The sequence below is a fragment of the Poromitra crassiceps genome (genome assembly GCF_964638095.1).
Source record: "Poromitra crassiceps genome assembly, chromosome: 4".
Lineage (NCBI taxonomy): Eukaryota > Metazoa > Chordata > Actinopteri > Beryciformes > Melamphaidae > Poromitra > Poromitra crassiceps.
Genome location: NC_139626.1, coordinates 1,691,318 through 1,714,241, shown reverse-complemented (window position 1 = coordinate 1,714,241; position 22,924 = coordinate 1,691,318). Strand labels below are relative to the sequence as shown.

At 49.6% G+C, this 22,924-nt stretch overlaps 1 protein-coding gene across 1 annotated transcript in view; it reads right to left on the bottom strand.

The window, feature by feature from the left end:
• The window catches only part of LOC310774966 (zinc finger protein 385C-like), a gene marked incomplete at both ends in the record, with an annotated part of 81,611 nt that extends 60,021 nt beyond the window's left edge, over nucleotides 1-21,590 (bottom strand). Inside the window, one exon of the mRNA XM_083635055.1 lies at nucleotides 21,278-21,590. Coding sequence (XP_083491181.1) covers nucleotides 21,278-21,590 — 313 coding nt within the window. The remainder of the gene's footprint in view (nucleotides 1-21,277) is intronic.
• Nucleotides 21,591-22,924: the final 1,334 nt, after the last annotated feature.

Here is a 22,924-nt window from a genome sequence, read left to right as displayed (position 1 = left end):
AGTTAGAACTGAAATATATTAAATGGATATTGGTAAGGCCTAAATGACTTGACTGAAACTCCTGTATAATGAAAAACGTGACAGTCTCATCCCACACATTAGATCCCACTCTCACACCACCAGGCAGACTCATCATCTCCTCAGTGTGAGACAGACAGAAGAAACTTGCTTCCCTGGAGTTTGATGATCATTCTCTATCTCATTCTGTTACGGTTGGCTTCTTTGAATGTGTTTCTGTCATCTATTATCATCATATTTTGGCTTTGTTCTCAACTCGTTAGTCTCTAGGATAACGTTTGCACAAAGCTATCCACCGCAAACTGAAATGTAACTGTTTGGTGTCGGCTGAGGTTAGCCTTGATGACCATAGCTTAGTTGTGAAGACCTTCGGCCACACTGTGACACAACCCCGGGAACGAGTGTCAGTGACGGCGCGCCAGGCTGCAGCAGAGGAACGAGACGAAGTGCTGAAACGGCCAGGGCGCGCGGAGGCCAAGCCGTTGCTGTCCATGGTGCTGGACAGTCTTCCCGCGTTGAGCGGCGCAGCGGGAGAAAGCGGCCTATTAGAAAACAGTGACATCAGCTCTTACTAATTCTGTGATTGTCTGCACCTGGTTGGCCGCCTATATAACCCTCTCTGCTTTCAGACCCCGTTGCTGATCGTTGTTTCACTGCTGCTGTGTCACCGCCTGTTCCTGTCCGAGTGCTCCTGTGAACCGTTCTGGACTAAACCCTACCTTCTGGGAAACCGGGCTCCAAGCCTCTGGACTGTACTTGCTTGCTTCTGACTTAAGTTTATTGTCGGTCATCCGACCCTGTTTAAGTAGTTTCTCAGTTCCTTGTTTTCTTTGTGAATTCTTGAAAATCAGTAAAAGATTTAAAACTGATTATTGACTTTGTCGTCTCTGCTCATGGGTCCAATACCACAGCATTACAGTACGATCAGCCTAAAAAGAAATGGACCCAGCAGAGACAGAACAGTTACGAGTAACGCTCCACATGCAGACTTTAACTTTGGGCGAACAACAATCGCAGATACGCTCATTAGAGGTAAATCTCCGAACCCTCTCACAATCCATAGAGGGGTTTGTTCCTGCACTTCGTCAGATCCAGGAGATCACAGCGCACCAACAGGAGATGAGGACGGCACTGGAGGCCATCAACACGGCACTACAGCCTTCAGTCGTTCCTGTCCCTGGCCTCGTCTTGCCGACTCTCGCTCCCACTGACCCGCCTGTCGTAACTCGCTCTCTCGAACCAAACCTGCCACCTCCAGAAAAATATGCAGGTAATCCTGAGACATGTAGACAATTTCTTGTGCAATGCGAGTTGGCTATAAATGCCCAGCCCCTTAAATTTTCTAATGAACTGGCAAAAGTATCATTTGTTACACAGCTCTTGTCTGGCCCTCCTCTGGCCTGGGCAACCGCCCTCTGGGAGCAACAGTCACTGGCGTGCCAGAGCTTTCATGCTTTTCTGACAGAATTACGCCGGGTTTTTGACCATCCTGTGACGGGCCAGGAGGCAGCAAAACGGCTGTATGCATTAAGGCAGGGGGGCGAGACGGTAGCGGAATATACCATCAAGTTCCGTACGTTAGCAGTGGAGAGTGGCTGGAACGTTCCATCACTCCTTACAGCGTATCAACAAGGTCTCTCTGAGGACATTAAAGATGAGCTGGCGGCGCGGGAGCAACAAGACAATCTGGAGGAGCTGATTAAACTGGCCATTCGAGTGGATAACCGAATTCGAGAGCGGAGACGCGAGAAGAGGGGCAGAGCCTTTCTGGGACCGCCCACTTTCCAGTTTGGTTCACGCACATCGACCCTCTCCCCCGAGGAGCCCATGCAGATTGGAGCAGCGAGGCTATCGGTGGAGGAGCGAGCGCGTCGCATGAGGGAGGGGTGTTGTCTGTATTGTGGGGAGGGAGGGCATTTCATCGCCCACTGTCCCAAACGGGCAGTAAAAGACGGGACCCGCCAGTAGAAAGAGGGCTACTGACGGGTCGTGTCTCTGCGTCCACCTTCCCTCAATCCCGAGTCATCCTGCCAGCTACAGTTTCCTGGGGCCCACATACACAGAAAATAAAAGCGTTTATTGACTCCGGTGCGGCGGGGAACTTCATTGATAAAAGCTGGGTTAAACAGTGGGGGGTTCCCACTTGTCAACTGGAGGAGGCCATGGACATTACGGCTCTAGATGGACGTCCCTTGGGGTCGGGTAAGGTCCAACACTGTACTATGCCTATTACATTAATTGTGGAGGGGAGACACCGGGAGGAGATATCCTTTCATATCACTGATACACCTGTTTTCCCCTTAGTGTTGGGTTATCCCTGGCTGGTTAAACATAATCCTCACGTGGACTGGGTGTTAGGCTGTGTGGAAGAGTGGGGTCCTTTGTGCCAGTTTTCGTGCTTGAAAACTCCCGAGGAGGCAGCTCGGTGTGTGGAAAAGAAAGAAAATAAACCCATAGACTTAACCAATGTGCCTTCGGAGTATCTGGACCTCCAGGAAGTGTTCAGCAAGGGGCGAGCCACTGTTCTTCCTCCACATCGCCCATATGACTGTGAGGTAAAGCTGTTAAAAGGGGCTAGTCCACCCAAGGGACATTTATACTCTCTCTCGGCCCCCGAAACCACAGCAATGGAGAAATACATTAAAGAGGCATTGGAGATGGGCTTTATTCGAGCATCTAGGTCTCCTGCATCGGCGGGTTTTTTTTTTGTGGGAAAAAAAGACGGTTCCCTCCGACCATGCATAGACTATAGACACTTAAATGATGTAACAATTAAAAATCATTATCCTCTCCCTCTATTAGCCTCTGCCTTTGAACAGCTGCGGGGGGCTTCCTTCTTCACGAAGATCGATCTGCGGAATGCCTACAACCTCATCCGCATACAGGAGGGGGATGAATGGAAAACGGCGTTTATTACGCCCACAGGACATTACGAGTATCTGGTAATGCCATTTGGCCTGGCTAATGCGCCAGCAGTATTCCAATCCCTCATTAATGATGTTCTCCGAAACATGCTCAACAAATTCGTGTTTGTATATCTCGATGATATTCTTGTCTTTTCACAGACCTACATGGAGCATGTACAGCATGTGCGCAGAGTGCTAAAACAACTGTTGCGGAATCATCTATTCGTCAAACCAGAGAAATGTGACTTCCACGTCACCACAGTCCCGTTTCTGGGATACATCCTCTCTCCTGCTGGAACATCAATGGACCCAAACAAGGTGCGTGCAGTGGTGGAGTGGCCGCAGCCTATCTCTATAAAACAAGTTCAACGTTTCATGGGTTTTGCTAACTTTTATCGAAGATTTATCAGAGGTTTCAGCTCTATTGCAGCTCCCATGAATGCTCTCACCAAGAAGCTTCCCTCTCGGTTCAGCTGGAATCCCCAAGCAGAGGAAGCGTTTGCCAAACTGAAGCAACTGTTTACCACAGGTCCTGTTCTCATTCACCCAAATCCAGCCTTACCTTTTGTGGTGGAGGTGGATGCGTCAGAGGTGGGGTTGGGTGCTATTCTCTCTCAACGTTCTCCTGCAGATAACAAGCTTCATCCCTGTGCGTTTTTTTCGAGGAGGCTGGATTCTGCAGAGAGAAATTATGACGTGGGCAATCGGGAGCTGTTGGCGGTGAAGGAGGCACTGGAGCAGTGGAGGCACTGGTTGGAGGGCGCTGAGCATCCGTTTGTCGTCTGGACTGATCACAAGAATCTAGCCTACATTCGCAGCGCCAAGAGACTGAACTCTCGCCAAGCCAGGTGGGCCCTTTTCTTCAATCGTTTTGATTTCATTCTGTCATACCGGCCGGGTAGCAAAAACACAAAGGCCGATGCTCTCTCCCGCCAGTTTGATTCCGTAGATCAATGTGTCGAGCCCGAGCCCATCCTGGCTCCAGCTCGAATCGTCGCCCCTGTCCTGTGGGGAATTGAGACAGAGGTGAGAGCGGCGCAACAGACTGACCCTGAGCCCGTCGGCTGTCCGCCCAGTCGCCTCTACGTGCCTCTCAGGATGCGAACCCGGGTGTTGGAATGGGGGCATTCATCTCGCCTGGTGGGCCATCCAGGGGAAAGGCGTACCCTGGAGTTTATCACCCGGAAGTTCTGGTGGCCAACGGTCCGGGGAGATGTATCCTCCTTTGTGGCAGCATGCATCACATGTGCCCAGCAGAAAAGCCCGCGTCAACGTCCTGCAGGTCTGTTATGCCCATTGCCCATCCCACGACGACCATGGTCCCACATATCACTTGACTTTATTACTGGCCTACCCCGGTCGGGAGGGAAGACAGCAATTTTAGTGATTGTAGACCGCTTTTCCAAGGCGGCGCGATTCATTGCATTAGCCAAACTTCCTTCAGCACGAGAGACTGCTATGTTGATTCTTAATCATGTGTTTCGAGTGCATGGTCTCCCACAGGACCTAGTTTCTGACCGGGGCCCCCAGTTCGTCTCCCGCTTTTGGAAAGCGTTCTGTTCTCTCCTGGGGTGTGCGATTCAGTGTGCGTATGCTGGCTTTCTGGTTGTAATCAACTGTCTATGTACTCCGGTTAGAGAGAGATTGCAACCACGGTCTTTTTCACTGGTTTATTAAACTTGTAAGTATGGCATGTGTTGAGCATGTGGTTTCTGTAGGAAGATACAATACAATTTGAATTAAGTAATTATTAAAACAATGTAACTGAGTACAGCACAACAATCCAAAATCTAAATAATATCACAAGACTCAAGAACATCATAAAGAAACATGACAGTACACAGCTACAACAAGTCCTCTTCCCATCAAAGAAATTATATCGCAATTACAAATTATGCCCACATGGCGGCAGCATTGATCACATTCCTCTCCGTAATTCTTATTAGTTACTACAAACCATGTTTGTCAAGAAAAGGAAATAAAATGATTGTAACTACTATCCTACTTCAACTAACTTATTGCTATGCCTTTAAATGAAAATACTCATGTAAATATTATCTATAACAGGCATCAATTTCGACTGTATATAGTCTACATACAGTACGTGTATGCATGGAATTTCAATTACCAACATCATGAAATATAGTCGGAACAAATCGACAGCTACAGGGAACTAGCCACACAGCAAACTACTATACAACTGTAACCAGTCATACTGTAACTACTACACAGGTTTGTACTTACATTATAAGCGACGCACACACTGTCACACAATGAAGAATGATAACTACATCGCGGACCACGAGGTAGTTAAAGGGAGTGCGCTCAGGGAGTAATATGCACGGAGATGCGTGAGGGTTTTAATAGCGAGTGGGGCGTGGCTTAAACCTACTCAGTCCAGTAGTGGATTTCTCACAGCCGCCTCCGAATTCGTAACGAATAAGTAATAATAAAGTAAAGTCACTGCTGCTATTTGAGAACTAACAATTCACTCATCGGGCGTCCGAGGAAGTTCTATCAACTTTGCCACTGGACGGGTGTAGGTGCGGCCTTCAATGTCCACATCCGCAGTCCGTACTCTGCCGTCGTCACTAGGGATGACTCTGATGATGCGACCGATGGGCCAGAGTGCCCTTGGAAGCTGGGAGTCCACTACCATTACTACTTTCCCCACAGCAAGGTCCGGTGTGGAGGTCCTCCACTTCTGGCGGGGCTGGAGACTAGGAAGGTAGTTGCGCGTGAACTGACCCCAGAAATGGTCGGCGAGTACCTGGCTATGTTTCCAGCGTCTACGTCCCAGTAGGTCACTGGAGCCATACATGGCCTGTGGAAGGGAAGCGTCTCTTCTGCCCATTAGCAGGAGGTTGGGTGTGATCGGGTCAGGGTCGGCGAGGTCTGATGATACATAACCTAATGGCTTGGAATTCAGAATTCCCTCCACCTCAATGAGCAAGGTCATCAGTACCTCATCTGGAACAGGCTGGTCTCGGAGCACGACTTGCAGGGATGTCTTCACACATTTAATCTCCCTTTCCCACACACCTCCAAAGTGAGGGGCAAGTGGAGGATTGAATTTGAATGTGATACTCTGCTTGGCTAGTTGTTCCTTGAGGGATGGTTCCAATGACTCAAGAGCCTCCCGGAGCTCTCTGTCCCCACCGCGGAAGTTGGTGCCCCGGTCACACAGTAGCTCATACGGCTTTCCTCTCCGAGCCACGAAGCGGCGAAGGGCTAGCAGGAACGAGTCAGTGTCCATACTGGGGAGTAGATCAAGGTGAATACACCTTGTGGTGAGACACTTAAAGAGAATGCCCCACCGTTTCTCCCGCCGCCGCCCGACTTTGACTGTGTATGGGCCGAAACAGTCAACTCCGGTAGACCAGAAGGGGGGCTGTTTTATTCGGAGCCGTGCTGCCGGTAGATCAGCCATGATGGGGATCACTGGCTTGCTCCGCCACTTCCGACACTCCAGGCACTGCCGTTGATGCTTCTTAACGGCTTGGCGGCCTCGAAGTAGCCAGTACGTCCTACGGATTTCGGCAAAGACACGTTCGGGACCCGAATGGAGTAGGCGGTCATCGTAGTCTTTGATCAAGAGTTTAGTGATCGGATGGTCTGGTGCCAGCACGATAGGATGAATGGTGTCTTCCTGCAAGTCTTCTGTCTTCCTAAGACGGCCACCCACTCTGATAAGGCCCAGAGTCTGGTCATATACTGGAGAGAGAGAGATCAGACGGCTAGATGAGCGGATGGGTTTTGAGTGCTGCAAAGCCTTGATTTCTTCAGGGAAGCTTTCAGTTTGGCATTGCCTCAGGAGGGTGACTTCAGTTTCCAGCCGGGCTGAAGCAGAGATGGGGGAACCGGCCGCCCCGTGTTGGGACTCGTATATGGCTTGGGTCAAGTCTGACCAAGTGGTGTACTGAGATGGATCAGGTGCTGATACATCTGCCGTGGTGATGTTACCACAGAAGGTAGATGTCCGAAGCTCTTCTGTCTCTTCGACTCTCAGTATCGGATTTATTGGCCAATGGGCAGGGGAACCATACAGGAAGTCGGGCCCTTTATTCCAGTGACTAGGTTGAGACAGCTCTAGCAGGGTTTTCCCTCTGGTTATGTCATCGGCAGGATTTCGTCCTGTTTCCACATATCTCCAGCTGGCAGCAGATGTGAGCTCTTGTATCTCAGTAACCCTAGTCCCCACAAATACCTTGTATTGGTATGATTCGGATTGGATCCAACTGAGGACTGTAGTTGAATCTGACCACATGACGGTATCTCTGATCGGTAGTGTGAGCTCAGTGTGGATCACCTTAGCCAGCTGGGCTCCTGTTAGAGCAGCACAGAGCTCCAACCGAGGCATGGAGATCTGTTTGCGGGGAGCCACACGTGACCTTGCCAGGACGAATGACACATGTATGTGTCCATCAGCGTCTTCTACACGTAGGTAGGCCACGGATCCATAGGCCTTTTCTGACGCGTCGCAGAAGATATGAAGGTCTACCGTTGAGGTGTCGGAGTCTGCACAATCTGGAGTGTAGCATCGAGGGAATCCAATCTGCTGAAGGTGTGGTAGCTCACTCTCCCATAGCTGCCAGGCTGGGAGAAGACTGTCGGCAATGGGCTCATCCCATCCTCTCTCACTCCTCCACAGGGCTTGGACCAAGATCTTCGCTCGAGTAGTATATGGGATTATATAACCGAGTGGGTCGTATTGGCTAGCCAATACTCGGTACACATTCCTCATAGTGGGCTCGGTGAAGGGCACCGTACGATGTTTATAGCCCAGTGTGTCCGTGGAGCAGTGCCAACGGAGACCCAGTGTAGATTCCTGGGGGTCAGTTTTATCCACCGTCAGCCACAGCTCACACTCTGCAGACCTTGCCTCTGTAGGAAGATGAGAGATCACGGCGGGGATGTTGCAGGCCCACTGTCTGAGGTCGAAACCACCGGCGGCGAGGAGAGCTCTCATTTTATCGATGAGCTGTTTAGCTTGAAGAGGACAGCGGAGTGACTGCAGACAATTGTCCACATAGAAGGCTGTGAGGACAGACTCCAGGACATCTTCGTGGTCGCTGCGGTGATCCATGGCGTGGCGTTGGAGTGCATATACAGCACAGCAGGGGCTGCAGACTGTACCGAATGGTAAGACTTGCCACTCATAGATGTCAGGGTTGCGGGTCTTCTCCATATCTCGCCACAGAAAGCGGAGGAGTGGTCGGTCCTCGGGCAGCAGTCTCACTTGGTGAAACATGCCACGAATGTCTCCGCTGATGGCAACTGCATGCTCCCTGAAGCGGAGGAGTACGCCCAGCAATGGTGAACCAAGGGTCGGTCCAGGAAGTAGAGTGTCATTGAGGGCTATCTGCTGATAACTGAAAGAGCAGTTAAACACTACTCTGGCCTTGCCATTATGGTGTACGATATGATGAGGGATGTACCATGACTCATCCGTTTGGTTGGCCTCCTCACTGTCGATCTTGACCACGTAGCCAGCTTTCTCCAATCTGTGAATCTCCTGCGTGTACACTTCAGCTAATGTTGGGTTGTTAGCCAGTCGCCGCTCAGTAGCTCTCAAGAGTGGCATCACAGCTGTAAGAGGGGCCTGTAGTCGAGGAGCAGATTTCTTATGGATTAGTGGAGTAGCGTAACGGGTCACCCCGTCTACTGTGACAGTAACGGTTTTCTCTTCCAGTGTTTGCAGGGCTACCTGGTCCTGTTTGGATCGTGTCACTTCTTTCTCTGGTCTGTATGGCAAGATATCAAGTTGCCATAGTCTCTCCACATGCTGAACCAGTTCACTGCTGGGGGAGATGAATGATGTGTGCAGGCAGGTGGTCTCATCCGATTGGCACTGGAGGAAGTTGCTTGGCCCTTGTATAGCCCAGCCCAGCTGCGTGCATACGGCAACAGGGCCACCAGGAGGTCCCATACGGACAGGTTGAATGGGAGTCACCAAGTGTGGGTAGTCAGATCCGATGAGGAGCATTGGTTGCACTCTACTGAAGGACTGGATTGGAACTCCTCTGAGGTGACTGTATTTCCGCTTCAGTGACTCCATAGGGCATGACTGTTCTGCCAGGCTCACCTCGTCAGCTGTGAAGGCTCGTTGTATGGGGTATCTTGAGTGGGGAGTTGCGGTGGCTGATACTTCAAATGACACAGTAGAGCCTCTGAGTTTAACCACATCTTGCCTGATTGTTCTCAGAGGCAGGAGCTCTTCTTCCCCCTGTAGTCCTAGGTGCTTGGCAGCTGCTGGGAGGAGGATAGTTCTTTCGGACCCATCGTCCAGTACAGCATGTGTATTCAAGGTCCGCTTCCCACTGCGCAGCTGAACCGGGATCACTTTCAGCATAACACGGCCAGAGTGGCCTGATTGGCCCATATACACCGTGCTGGAGGATGTACCCATGGTGGGGGCATTCCGGTTGACTACTAGAGCCGCTTCATGGAGGACTGGTAAATGCTGCTCATTACAGGTGCTGCATGGCTTCTTGAGTGTACAGTTCTCTTGCTGGTGGCCGCGGCCACACCTCCAGCACCTTTTATTATCCTTTATCCAGGCGGCTCTTTCGGGGGTGCTGAGCTTAGCAAAACCCTCACAGGCATTTAGGTAATGTTCCTGACTGGAGCAGTATGGGCAGTATGGCTTGAAGCGATCGCGCTTTTTGGGGGAGGAAGCAGTTGCTGCCGTGCCGGGTTTGATTGAGGGGGAGGCGGAGCCATCACAGTGTTTCTGAACTCTCTGCTCGTTGCTGAGATAGACTATAGCAGTCTTCTGCGACTTGGCTGATTTGGTTTCCCTCTGCTCAGCATATTTAGGCTCATACAGACTTGTATTAGTGGCGCGCCGAGAGACCTGGATGGCTTGTGACTTCCTATCTAGCCAGGCAGCGAAGTCTGGAAGAGTATAGGTCTGGTCAGACCCACTACAGATGATCCCCCGTGATAGACAGTGCTCGGCGAAGCTGTCTCTGTAGTTGAGGGGCAGTTTTGAGAGTAGAGTGTCCACATGTGAACCACAGCTCAGCTCCGATTTTGAGGGGCCATCCATGCTTCTTAACATTCCCACCAGAGTGTTCACAGCCGCTGAAAAATCCTCAAAGGCTTGAGCGTCCCCTTGCCTTATAGGAGGGGAGTTGAGTATGGACCGAAGTTCCCCCTGTATGAGTTGCCTCGGCTGGCCGTATCTCTGCTGCAGAGCATGCATGGCACTGGTGTAGGGGGTAGGGTCATTTATATACCTTTTGGCCACTTGGTATGCGCTGGGCAGTTTGAGATGATCCAACAGTATCTGATACTTGTAGTCTTCTGACAGGTGCCTGTGGGGCCCAAGTATGCTTTCTAATCCTTTCTTGAGCATGATGAAGTCGCTCTCCTTCCCTGAAGCGAATGAGGTGAGCTTTGGTTTAGGTATGCCAAAGGAGGAGGCAATGGCCATTTCCATTATACCAGGCGTGAATGAGTCGGTTGGAGGATGTGTTGGTGTCGGCTGAACTGGGGGATAGTAATACATACCAGGCGGGTATGGTGGATAAGGATACATACCAGGCGGGTATGGTGGATAAGAAGGATATGGTTGGTAGGGCAGCGGCTGAGGCATAGGATACTGTGCAGGGAGTGCCCTGGGTTGAACTGCGGCATGTTGAAGGGGTTGAGGCTGCAGTGGCGGCTGAACAGGCATGGGAACAGCTGGTGCATTCTGGCCGCGCTGCGGCTGAAGGAAAGCGGGTGAAGGTCCAGACTGTACTGTTTGCTGTACCAGCCGAGACTGGCTCTGAGGTTGTGTCCCAGGCAGTGAAAGGGGCTGAGTAACCTGGGCTTGACCTGGGTAATACTGTAGACCTATTGGAAGAGCAACTGAAGCAGCATCCAGGACCGGCTGTTGCTCAGGCGGAGGAACTGACTGCTGGGCAGGTGTCGGTGAGCCTGGCTCGAGCGTGCGGACTGATTGCTGTTGTTGTGAGGTCACCAAAGTGTCTTCCCTCATTTGTCGGGACAGAGGGGGTACTCTGAGGGGAAACAGATTATCCTCTGATTGATAGCGCTCTAATTGAGGTAGGCTGGAGTAGCGTGGACAGTATGGGGCTTGGTAATGGGGATTACTGGAATAGCTGTGTGGGTAAGGCCCACGCTTGGTGCTGTCCATCACGAACTTTAACTCCTCCATTTGTCTGTTGACGTCCCTAAAACGTGACTCCATGCGTTCCCACCTGTCATCCTGGGAATCCTGATAGAATCCATGAGCGGGGGTGGAGAAGTCAATCCGTTTCTTCTCCTCTTGCGGAGGGATCTCTGCTGATGGCAAACTACATTCCTCCTTACCGTTTCCATATAAACCCAGTGGATAGAATGGATAGCCAAGCTCGTAATCCTCTAGATGTCCTGGAACCCGCCGGGCCCTGATGGGACGAGGATCCTGTGGTGGCTGTCCATTAGCGAATGACCTATAGGCTGCCATAGTGCAGTTGAGTACGTCCGGTTCGAAGGACCACTTGTGCGATTCAGTGTGCGTATGCTGGCTTTCTGGTTGTAATCAACTGTCTATGTACTCCGGTTAGAGAGAGATTGCAACCACGGTCTTTTTCACTGGTTTATTAAACTTGTAAGTATGGCATGTGTTGAGCATGTGGTTTCTGTAGGAAGATACAATACAATTTGAATTAAGTAATTATTAAAACAATGTAACTGAGTACAGCACAACAATCCAAAATCTAAATAATATCACAAGACTCAAGAACATCATAAAGAAACATGACAGTACACAGCTACAACAAGTCCTCTTCCCATCAAAGAAATTATATCGCAATTACAAATTATGCCCACATGGCGGCAGCATTGATCACATTCCTCTCCGTAATTCTTATTAGTTACTACAAACCATGTTTGTCAAGAAAAGGAAATAAAATGATTGTAACTACTATCCTACTTCAACTAACTTATTGCTATGCCTTTAAATGAAAATACTCATGTAAATATTATCTATAACAGGCATCAATTTCGACTGTATATAGTCTACATACAGTACGTGTATGCATGGAATTTCAATTACCAACATCATGAAATATAGTCGGAACAAATCGACAGCTACAGGGAACTAGCCACACAGCAAACTACTATACAACTGTAACCAGTCATACTGTAACTACTACACAGGTTTGTACTTACATTATAAGCGACGCACACACTGTCACACAATGAAGAATGATAACTACATCGCGGACCACGAGGTAGTTAAAGGGAGTGCGCTCAGGGAGTAATATGCACGGAGATGCGTGAGGGTTTTAATAGCGAGTGGGGCGTGGCTTAAACCTACTCAGTCCAGTAGTGGATTTCTCACATGGGGGCTACGGCGAGTCTCTCTTCGGGCTTTCATCCCCAGTCTAATGGGCAGACGGAGAGGGTGAACCAAGAATTGGAGACGACATTACGCTGCCTGGTGGCCTCCAACCCCTCAGAGTGGAGCTCGCAACTCCTGTGGGCAGAGTATGCGCACAACACTTTGCAGTCCTCCTCCCCGGGGATGAGCCCGTTCCAGTGTCAGCTGGGCTACCAACCACCACTGTTCCCGGAACAAGAACGAGAGGTGGGGGTCCCGGCAGCAGCCGAATTCATGCGGCGCTGCGCTCAAACCTGGAGAACGGCCAGAGCGGCGCTGTTACGGGCCAGGGCTAGACATTCCACACAGGCGAACCGGCGACGAAGGCCATCGATCCCTTTCCGGCCAGGGGATAAGGTCTGGCTTTCCTCAAAGGACCTTCCTCTGCGGGTGGAGAACAGGAAGTTGGCTCCGCGCTTCATAGGCCCATTCGAGGTGGAGGCACAAGTTGGACAAGTTTCTTACCGGTTAGTACTTCCTGTTTCCATGAAAATTCATCCGGTATTTCATGTGTCTCTACTAAAACCTGTGATGTCCAGCCCTTTGTCCCCCCCTGTTCCGCTCCCCCCTCCACCTCGCTGGGTCGATGGGGGTCCTGTCTATACAGTAAGGAGGATCCTGGATTCCCGCCGTGTGCGTCGGAGTATGCAATACTTGGTCGACTGGGAGGGTTACGGGCCGGAGGAGCGATGCTGGGTGCCAGCACGGCACATTGTGGACAAGACGCTCATTCAAGACTTCAAACGTGCTGGTCAAGCCGTGGGGTCGCCAGGTGGCGTCCCTAGGGAGGGGGGTACTGACACAACCCCGGGAACGAGTGTCAGTGACGGCGCGCCAGGCTGCAGCAGAGGAACGAGACGAAGTGCTGAAACGGCCAGGGCGCGCGGAGGCCAAGCCGTTGCTGTCCATGGTGCTGGACAGTCTTCCCGCGTTGAGCGGCGCAGCGGGAGAAAGCGGCCTATTAGAAAACAGTGACATCAGCTCTTACTAATTCTGTGATTGTCTGCACCTGGTTGGCCGCCTATATAACCCTCTCTGCTTTCAGACCCCGTTGCTGATCGTTGTTTCACTGCTGCTGTGTCACCGCCTGTTCCTGTCCGAGTGCTCCTGTGAACCGTTCTGGACTAAACCCTACCTTCTGGGAAACCGGGCTCCAAGCCTCTGGACTGTACTTGCTTGCTTCTGACTTAAGTTTATTGTCGGTCATCCGACCCTGTTTAAGTAGTTTCTCAGTTCCTTGTTTTCTTTGTGAATTCTTGAAAATCAGTAAAAGATTTAAAACTGATTATTGACTTTGTCGTCTCTGCTCATGGGTCCAATACCACAGCATTACACACTGCTCTTAAATCATCCTCCTGTGATGTGGGGATGCTGCCGGCGCGGGCCTTGGGCCCTATCTTCCGACAGGCGCTATCCCCTAATTGCGCACCTGTTTGCGCGTGCCTTAACGGCCACATACCACTGAGTCCGTGTTCGGTCCGTCTGCGCTGCGGTACGGCTTTGGAGCCGATACGTTTCCACTCTAATCATTGTGTCGACTCCCACCTACTCCACTGCGTTGCGTGTCTCCTCCGTCCCAGCTCCGACGATCCGGAGCTCTCCGAAAAAGATACGCAAGGCTTCTATTTTTCACGGATGTCGGAGCGAAGCCGCAGCAAGTTGGGTGGAGCCAGGCATGGAGTCAACAGGGCAGAGGTGCTTACAGCATTCAATATCAAGCCAGAGGACAAACATGGATGAGGAAAAGTTAATCATTGAAGTGGAAAACCACAAAATAATATATGACACGACACATCCTTTTTAGAAGGACAACACCAAGCAAGTCCACCCCTCCTCTGCTTCTCCAGTTGGGAACAATGATCTTCTGCCTGTTTGTCGTTGTATTTATCCCACATGCAAATTGTCTCGCGCGATTTCACCGCGAGAACTTGTGGGTCTCGTCACTCTACTGTAGCTGTCTGGCAGAGCGGAGCCGTGACGTGCTCTGCACGCAGCCGGTTAGTGTTGGCGGAGCACAGAGCACATAGCAAAACCGGAGCACAGCCGCAACACAACGCAACGCAAATGCAACCAGTGCGATTCCCCAGTAAGGCAGGGAAGATAGCATTCCGCCTTGCGCCGTCTGCCAGGTGTTCTGCCGAGTTTTGCTCCCCCGCCCAGCAGCAAAAAAAAGTATCCCCACCTCACGGGAGCATACTTGTAATGATTTATACAGAAATGTAACTGTTTAAAAGTGATATAATTGTCTGGTAGACGTGACCTCCCTGATTTCTAAGTTAAAACAGCCCCGAAATATGTTGGGGATGCAATTCTCGGCCGGGATGCGGAAAGGTTCACGGCACGTGTTGCAAGCGCAAATTAGAGACGTGCCAAAATCGTCTGCGCCCCAAAATGCCTGCACAAACGGGATTTGGGCGGTCTTAACTACCAGAATTATTCACAGGCGTGGCCAGGCAAGGCTGGGCATTACGTCAATCAAAACCAATCAGATTCCCGTCTCGCAATGGCTGTTTGCGCAAGGCTGCCTCGACAAGGCATGCAATATGCTGTAATTCTCTCCATGCGTAATAGAGTGTACTCACTCGTGTGAGGACAGAGAGAGCTTATTGACAGATCGTCTGTGGTGCCAACGACCCTCCGGGTTATGAAGGTAAATAGCCTATGTCCATTGTCCAAAAAGTTTTCTCAATTCATTTCCCTCTTTGCGATGTGATAAAAGTTTCTCAGTGAGTTATAGTTGATTGCCTCACTGAATTATCTGCTAATACCCAATTTTAGCAGCATAATTTGATGTCTAGGCTGTGCGTAATGACATCTCCAAAAGGAATTCTACTTTGCACTGCGCTGCGCTGCACGGAGATTACAGTGCACTCCGAGAGCGCGAGGTATTTGCGCGTAAAATGTCCTTTTCAAAGCTCTTAGTGCAAAGTAATTGCGCGCTGCTGACGATAGCATAATGCCATCCATCCCCACATTTTAGCGCTGAAACGCCTGCTTTGGCTTGTGGCAGCCTATGCCCAGTACAATTATCACAGGCATGCGCTTGTGTCCGCCCCCAATTTGCATTGCGCACGGCGTTAAACGAGCGCAAACGCTAAATTAGCGCTTTTGGGAAATAGAGCCCCTTGTCTCTTATTCACAAAACATCTCCGCATTCTGGCTTAAAGCGGAAATGACGTCGGACTCACTCGGCAAGGGCCGCCCAAACCACATGACACGCACCAATAACATTACCCATTTACTCAAACTGGCAGCCATGATTGACTGTTAATCTAGCCAATGACTACTCCCGATTTGATGTGACGGATCTGACATATAACAGCTGTTTCTAATCAGCAGTTAAACTAACCACTGACAGCTCACGGATCACATCGTAACACATTCCAACCTGGAGCAGCATGGTGGTCACATTCAAAAGAATGCACACACTTTCTCAGATTGCATGTGGTGGTGTAACAGGCAAGAGATGACTGCCTCCTCTTGTAGACTCCTCAAGCCAAACTGCCCCCACCTGTCTACTACCCCAGCCTGTCTACTGCCCCCACCTGTCTACTGCCCCAGCCCTACTTCCCCCACCTGTCTACTGCCCCAGCCCTACTGCCCCCACCTGTCTACTGCCCCAGCCCTACCACCTGTCTACTGCCCCAGCCCTACCACCTGTCTACTGCCCCCACCTGTCTACTGCCCCAGCCCTACTTCCCCCACCTGTCTACTGCCCCAGCCCTACTGCCCCCACCTGTCTACTGCCCCAGCCCTACCACCTGTCTACTGCCCCAGCCCTACCACCTGTCTACTGCCCCCACCTGTCTACTGCCCCAGCCCTACCACCTGTCTACTGTCCCAGCCCTACCACCTGTCTACTGCCCCAGCCCTACTGCCCCCACCTGTCTACTGCCCCAGCCCTACCACCTGTCTACTGTCCCAGCCCTACTGCCCCCACCTGTCTACTGCCCCAGCCCTACCACCTGTCTACTGCCCCAGCCCTACCACCTGTCTACTGTCCCAGCCCTACCACCTGTCTACTGCCCCAGCCCTACTGCCCCCACCTGTCTACTGCCCCAGCCCTACCACCTGTCTACTGTCCCAGCCCTACCACCTGTCTACTGCCCCAGCCCTACCACCTGTCTACTGCCCCAGCCCTACTGCCCCCACCTGTCTACTGCCCCAGCCCTACCACCTGTCTACTGTCCCAGCCCTACTGCCCCCACCTGTCTACTGCCCCAGCCCTACCACCTGTCTACTGCCCCAGCCCTACCACCTGTCTACTGCCCCAGCCCTACCACCTGTCTACTGCCCCAGCCCTACCACCTGTCTACTGCCCCAGCCCTACCACCTGTCTACTGCCCCCACCTGTCTACTGCCCTCACCTGTCTACTGCCCCAGCCCTACTGCCCCCACCTGTCTACTGCCCCAGCCCTACTGCCACCACCTGTCTACTGCCCTACCACTACTGCGCCTCCAGACCGCCTTCTGTACTAGAGCCTCGACCCTGGTTCACTACAAGCACCTGGCACCTGCCGGGCCATGTCTCCACCCTACCCACCTCCTCCTCTGCCCCGTGTCTCCACCCTACCCACCTCCTCCTCTGCCCCGTGTCTCCACCCTACCCACCTCCTCCTCTGCCGCTCTGTTCCTGCTTCAAGATCTCTTCGCACATTTTGGCCTCAGTGAATCTGTAATAGCTGCCTTTGCTTCAGTAAACAACCTTGAAGTGTTTCTCTGACTCTGTGTCTGCTTGGGGGTTACTGTTCTGGATCCTAGTTCATGACACCTTTTCCATAACGATCCTCACTCTGAAGGTCTAAAACTTAAACAGGTAAAAACAAGGACAGCTCAGACACACACCAGCACATACAGCTCAGACACACCAGCACATGAATAGGCAGCAGCAGTGAGGTGAAGCTGTGGTCAGTGAGTTAACGTTCCAGATGTCCAGTCAAGTGATGGGCTGGCGGTGTGTTTATTTGACAAAACGTTGCCAGGTACTGGTCGGCTATATGTAGTATCCGCTTTATAAAAGCAATAATTAACCCCCAAGAGGCTGTGATTTACCGTGATTTTACAACAGCTAATGGGGGCTCTAAGGCACTCCAAACCCCCATTAGCTGTTGTAAACCACATGCTCCTCCTGGGGGCTTATTTCTTAAATCTCTCCCTCTCTCTAATGCATGGATGTATCCAATGACTCCCTTTGCACTGGGTCAGCCTCACACTTTTAAGCATAAATGATGATCCAAAAAGACTATTATCTGGAATGGAAAAATGTCAATAACGTTCTAATGATAACAAAGTGAGGCTGAAAAGAAAGAATTTAAACAAGGGTGATAGTAATAGTAATTTCATCTCATGTGCTGTGTTAGATTGGAACAGGTTAATGTGTGTACGCCTGTGGACCGAGACAGGCCCATAAATCAGCGTTAGAATGTGCCATCTTATTGGCCAGCTCCTCGTTAGTGGACTTTCCTGAGTGTCGATTGGCCAGTGTGGCAGAGTGACACAGGTGGTGATGAGTGAAGGTGACTAATGGCCCATCATCAAAACAGGTGCGCAGGAGACACTTGGAAATGGTGAGGGGGCTCCTCTGTGATACTAAATATATCAAATGCATAATACTTTTCATGGTTTGCTATAAAAGTGAACATAAAATGGAGAGAGAGAGAGGGAGAGAGAGAGAGAGGGAGAGAGAGCGCCAGAGAGAATACTGAAATACTATCAAAATAAAAGAAGCACTTGACTATATGAGGTGTGTTAAGTAAGTGGTAGTAAGTAATTTTTCAAGCCTGGTTCAGGTTGACTCAACCTTTTACAGATCTTGAACAATGGCAGAGACCATATTGTTTTTCCAACATCATTGACAAAACGACAAACAGTAGAATTGATCCTGGAATAATGATGCTGCCTTACTCCAGTGTGTGTCCACTGTCCAGACACAGAAAAGAGAAGCCGTCCTGACAGCTTGTGGTGGCCCCGCACCCTATTTGAGACTATATTGCTCTTTCCTTTATTTACCGTAAATTCCGGACTATAAGCCGCGGCTTTTTTCCCGTTTTTTGGCCCCTGCGGCTTATATAACGGTGCGTCTTATCTATGGATTTTTTCAGAAAAAAAAAAAAAAAAAAAAAAAAAATCTCTCTTTTTTAGCACTCTTTCTAACTATAAATCCACTTCTGTTTTAATTTCCTCTCTTGCCCTCTTTTCACCACACCGCGGACACTGTGTGCACTGTAAAAATAAACAACGGTGGTGTTGTGTTATGTTGTTTTGTTGAAATGTTACGGTAATACGGTAAATGGGAGCTTCCTCAAACAGCCATCTCTTTCCCGACAATCCCCTCTGTGCGTGACCACTTACATATGGTAATTACGGTAAGCAAACGGCCACAAGCCCATCAACTCCCTCCCCCGACTACCAGGAGAAAATCACAAACTTCGGCGAATTCACACAAAGGAAGATCAAGGAATATTCCATCGAACCGGAGCAGATCATAAATATGGATGAAGTGCCTTTGACGTTCGACCTGCCACTCACTCGGACTGTTAACAAGAAGCGCCCTGGAGGATTCTTTCACCAAAAAAAAGCTTTGCTCGTTCTCGACAGCATGAGAACGAGCAGTAGATGATCATGAGGTGGTTTTTCAGACGTGTCGATATAGCAGTTTATCGCAAAAGTGTAATGGAAACACATTTTTCGCATTTGCACGTCATGTGACCCATATTATCCCTTGGAAAAGGAGCGGAAAATAAGTTTGGTAAGTAAGGTTCGATAGCCGTGTCAAAACCTCCGCAGCAAGTGGAAAACTTTGAAGCAACGCTACCTAGCAGAAAGACGAGTGTTGTGCAAAAGCGTAGCCGGGCAAATTAGATAATGTTTAATGGCAGAAATCGGTCCATGGTGACAGCAGGCTGCCTGTGTGCGCGCATTTGGCACAGCGGCGAGATGAGAGGATGAAAAGCACACACTGGTGCGGTGGTGCTGTCTGAAGTGAATACAGTGACTGTGAGTAGGCTAATACATTGCACACGTTTCAGGTGCAATTATAGAACCAAATCAGCCTTTTCCCCCCTCCATCTCTAAATCGGACCAGTTGTAGGCTATTAGGCTACCTTTTTTCCTCTGCCTGTCGCGCTGACTGCATTCACGCAGCCAGCAACATTTTGCGACTCATTTTCTTTTGAATTGATAATCAGGCTCGTTTATATGCATTGTAACTTCATGTTGGGATTTCCATTGACCATTGGTTGGATTTGAGCATGCAGGGGACGGGATATGGGGCAGATCCCCGTGCGTAATCACTGTGGCAGCTGCTGCAACGGGGAATCACTCAAACGCAACTTCAATGGAAACGCCTACAAGTCGCAATTGTACATTGTCGAAGTTGTAGAAATATCGCAATTCTTTTGCGAAAAACTGTAATGGAAACACAGCTATAGATGAAGAGGAGTTCGTTGGTTTTGAGTGACAATGAAGGAGAGAGGAGAGTGGTTGACGAAGCCACCCTGAACCTGTTCGTTTCCGACACTGAAGATGAGGACATTGGTGGTTTCAGTACGCAGGAAGAAGAGGAAGACGAGCATTAGTGACTTGACTTCTCTGGTTACAGGTTTGCTGCACATATAGCCTATTGTTGTGTGATTTTGTCTGGGGATTAGTGACCTGACTTTTGTTTTGTTTTGTTGAAATGTTAATAAATGGGAGCTTCCCCAAACAGCCATCGCTTTCCCGACATTCCTCTCTGTGCACGAACCCTTTCATATGGTAATTAAACATCAAAACACCCGCGGCTTATAGACCGGTGCGGCTTATAGAAGAAAAAAATAGTCAATTTTGGTCCCGCGGCTTATACACCGGTGCGTCTTATAGTCCGGAATTTACGGTAGTTGTAAAATCTCCTGTCTACGAAGAAAGCCACAGCAGTGTGAAAGAGGGGCATAGGCAGAAATTAAATTATGGGTGGGCCTGGATAAAATTGGTGGGGCAATTGCTTGACGAAATTTTGCACGCGAAGCGTGCAAAATTCCTAGATGTCATGAAGTCGTCATGCATTAGACTCTGGAGATGATGTGCCCTGCATTTTTAAGCTACAAAACCATTAGCTAGCAAGGCAGCAGCAAGTTTGCCTCTAGAAAACAAACAATTTAAAAAAAAAAAAAAAAAAAAAAAAATGGGGGTGGGCCAGGGCAAGAAGTGGGTGGGCCTGTGCCTACCCAGGCCCACCCGTAGAAACGCCCCTGGTGTGAAAGCCCGAGCCAGTACCTGCAATGCACCAATACTCATACTGGTGTCAAATAGTTTGCACATTTCCCCAGGACTAAAAGAGACACATGCAACATGTCAACAGATCAAAGCAACGTTCATGTCAAGCTTAATTTTACAAGGTGTTTTATTCTGCCTGATTTTATTTTTGCTATTTTCCTTGTCAGTTTTATAAGCACTTTGTAACTCTGTTTTTGGTAAGTGGAATACAAATAAGCTTTATTATGATCATTATTTCTTTATTATCATCATAACGAGTAGTTATTGTTCAGTAACACAGGAAAGAAACAAAGAAACTTCAGTACTGTGAATTCAGTAGGGATGTCACAATATATCGTCCCACGATATATCACGATATCAAAACGTGACAATATGTATCGTTGAGATGAAATCTCATATCGTGAGAAAAAGAAGCTGAACATGGTGGCACTGATCTGCATCTGATTGCATGCTCGCTCTCCTTTTCATTGCTTTGTTTGAACAGACGAGGGACGTTACAGACACGGAGGAGGAAAATGGTGAAATGACTCAAATTAGCGTGGAGGATGCCCCCCTCAACTTACAAATCGATCGCAAAAAAATATTGTTAAAATATCGTATCGTATCGTTATCGTGAACCCAATATCGTGTATGGTATCGTATCGTGAACTGAGTGTATCGTGACACCCCTAGTGAATTGGCATTAGTAGTGAGAATGTGGTAGCGGTGTGTGCCTCCTGCCTACCTGTGCTGGCAGGCTTGGTCAGGTGGCGCAGCCTCCTCTGGTGCGTCTTGCCCCTGTAGTGGATTTGGGCCTGGGCACAGGAGTTGAGCTGAATGTGGCACACCTGGCACAGGGTGGCACTGCTGCTGCCCTGACGCTGCTCCTGCCTGGCCCTCTGTCCCCTCTCCTCTTCATCCTCCTCTCCTGCCTCTTCTTCCTCCTGACTCCTGGGAGGAAGGCTGTTGCTGTCCAGCTGCTCTGCCTCTTCTTCCTCCTGACTCCTGGGAGGAAGGCTGTTGCTGTCCAGCTGCTCTGGGCTCTTGGGACGCTTCATATCTAGAGGGGAGGGAGGGATCAAAGGGCTCTAAAGGTTTCTATGCTTTCATCAAACTGTTAATATTGGTTTAATTTCTTAGGTAAGAGACCTAGAATAAGACCATCAGGGTTTCCTGTCTCTACCGGCACAATCTTTTTTTTATCCACTTATTTCCTCCAGTTTGTTTTTTATTTTAATGTGCAAATAAATAAAATAAAATAAAATAAAATAAAATAAAATAAACTAAGGTTGACCTCAGTAGAAATGTTGAGGTGAGATTTAATTTAGTGTAGTCCCAGTGTATGTGCAAGTCTTCTCCCCCAGAATGTGTAGTGTGTGTTGTAGAAGCCTCCACAGGGGGGCAATAGAGCAGCATAGCTCCATTCACAGCAAAGCAGCGTTGGTCTATCGATGTCCTCCATCATTGTGGCTCAAAACTACAATAGTCTTTGCACTGCCTTTACCCAGCCGCAGCACCGAACTTGATTTCTCATTGAAATTAAATCTGTATCAAACGCAGGGATTTAATAGGCATCTGGGAAAGGATGCTCATCACTCGGCTGGATCCACACTTGTTCAGTGTCGACAAATTTCAACCTGTCCAAATGAAGGCATACATGTGTTCCAAATCTTTCACATCCCATTAAAGGGCTTAAATCAGACATCCATTAGCTGATAAGAAGGACCTATCTATCTCTGGCAAACATCATAGCATTACAACAAGATAAGTATCTTGTTCCAGCGCCTCTCTATTTATCAGATCATAAAAGCGGATTGACAAAATGAGATGCGTCTTTGTGAGAGCAGCTCAGAGCACACTGCTCTAATATCTATAATGGCTGAGCGATTATGACTGACTGACTGACGGCATAAATCAGGCCGCAGCACAATGTGGGCTCTGCTACAAATGTGCTAATGTCACGCTCGTCACCCAAAGTCTAATTTAATTCTTTGCTTTGTGCTGTCTGTCCATATGATAATGTCCATATGATAATGTCCATATGCTAATGGCGTCAATTAAGTGCTCATGGCTTTGGACATTTCACCCACCACCCTGCCAAGTCCAACCCTCCCTATATAAGCAAACCATCATTTGAAAGTTCTTTGCTGTTTTCAGTGCTTCATTCGTGCCTGGTCGCAGGATCCGGCACCTCAAGGTTTTGTACTACCTGCATTCCGGCGGTATCTATTTGCGTGGACCCGGTGTAGGTGTAGGTGCAGGTGTAGGTGTAGGTGTAGGTGTAGGTGTAGGTGCAGGTGTAGGTGTAGGTGTAGGTGTAGGTGTAGGTGTAGGTGTAGGATCTACTCCGCCTGTGGACCCGGTGTAGGTGCAGGATCTACTCCGCCTGTGG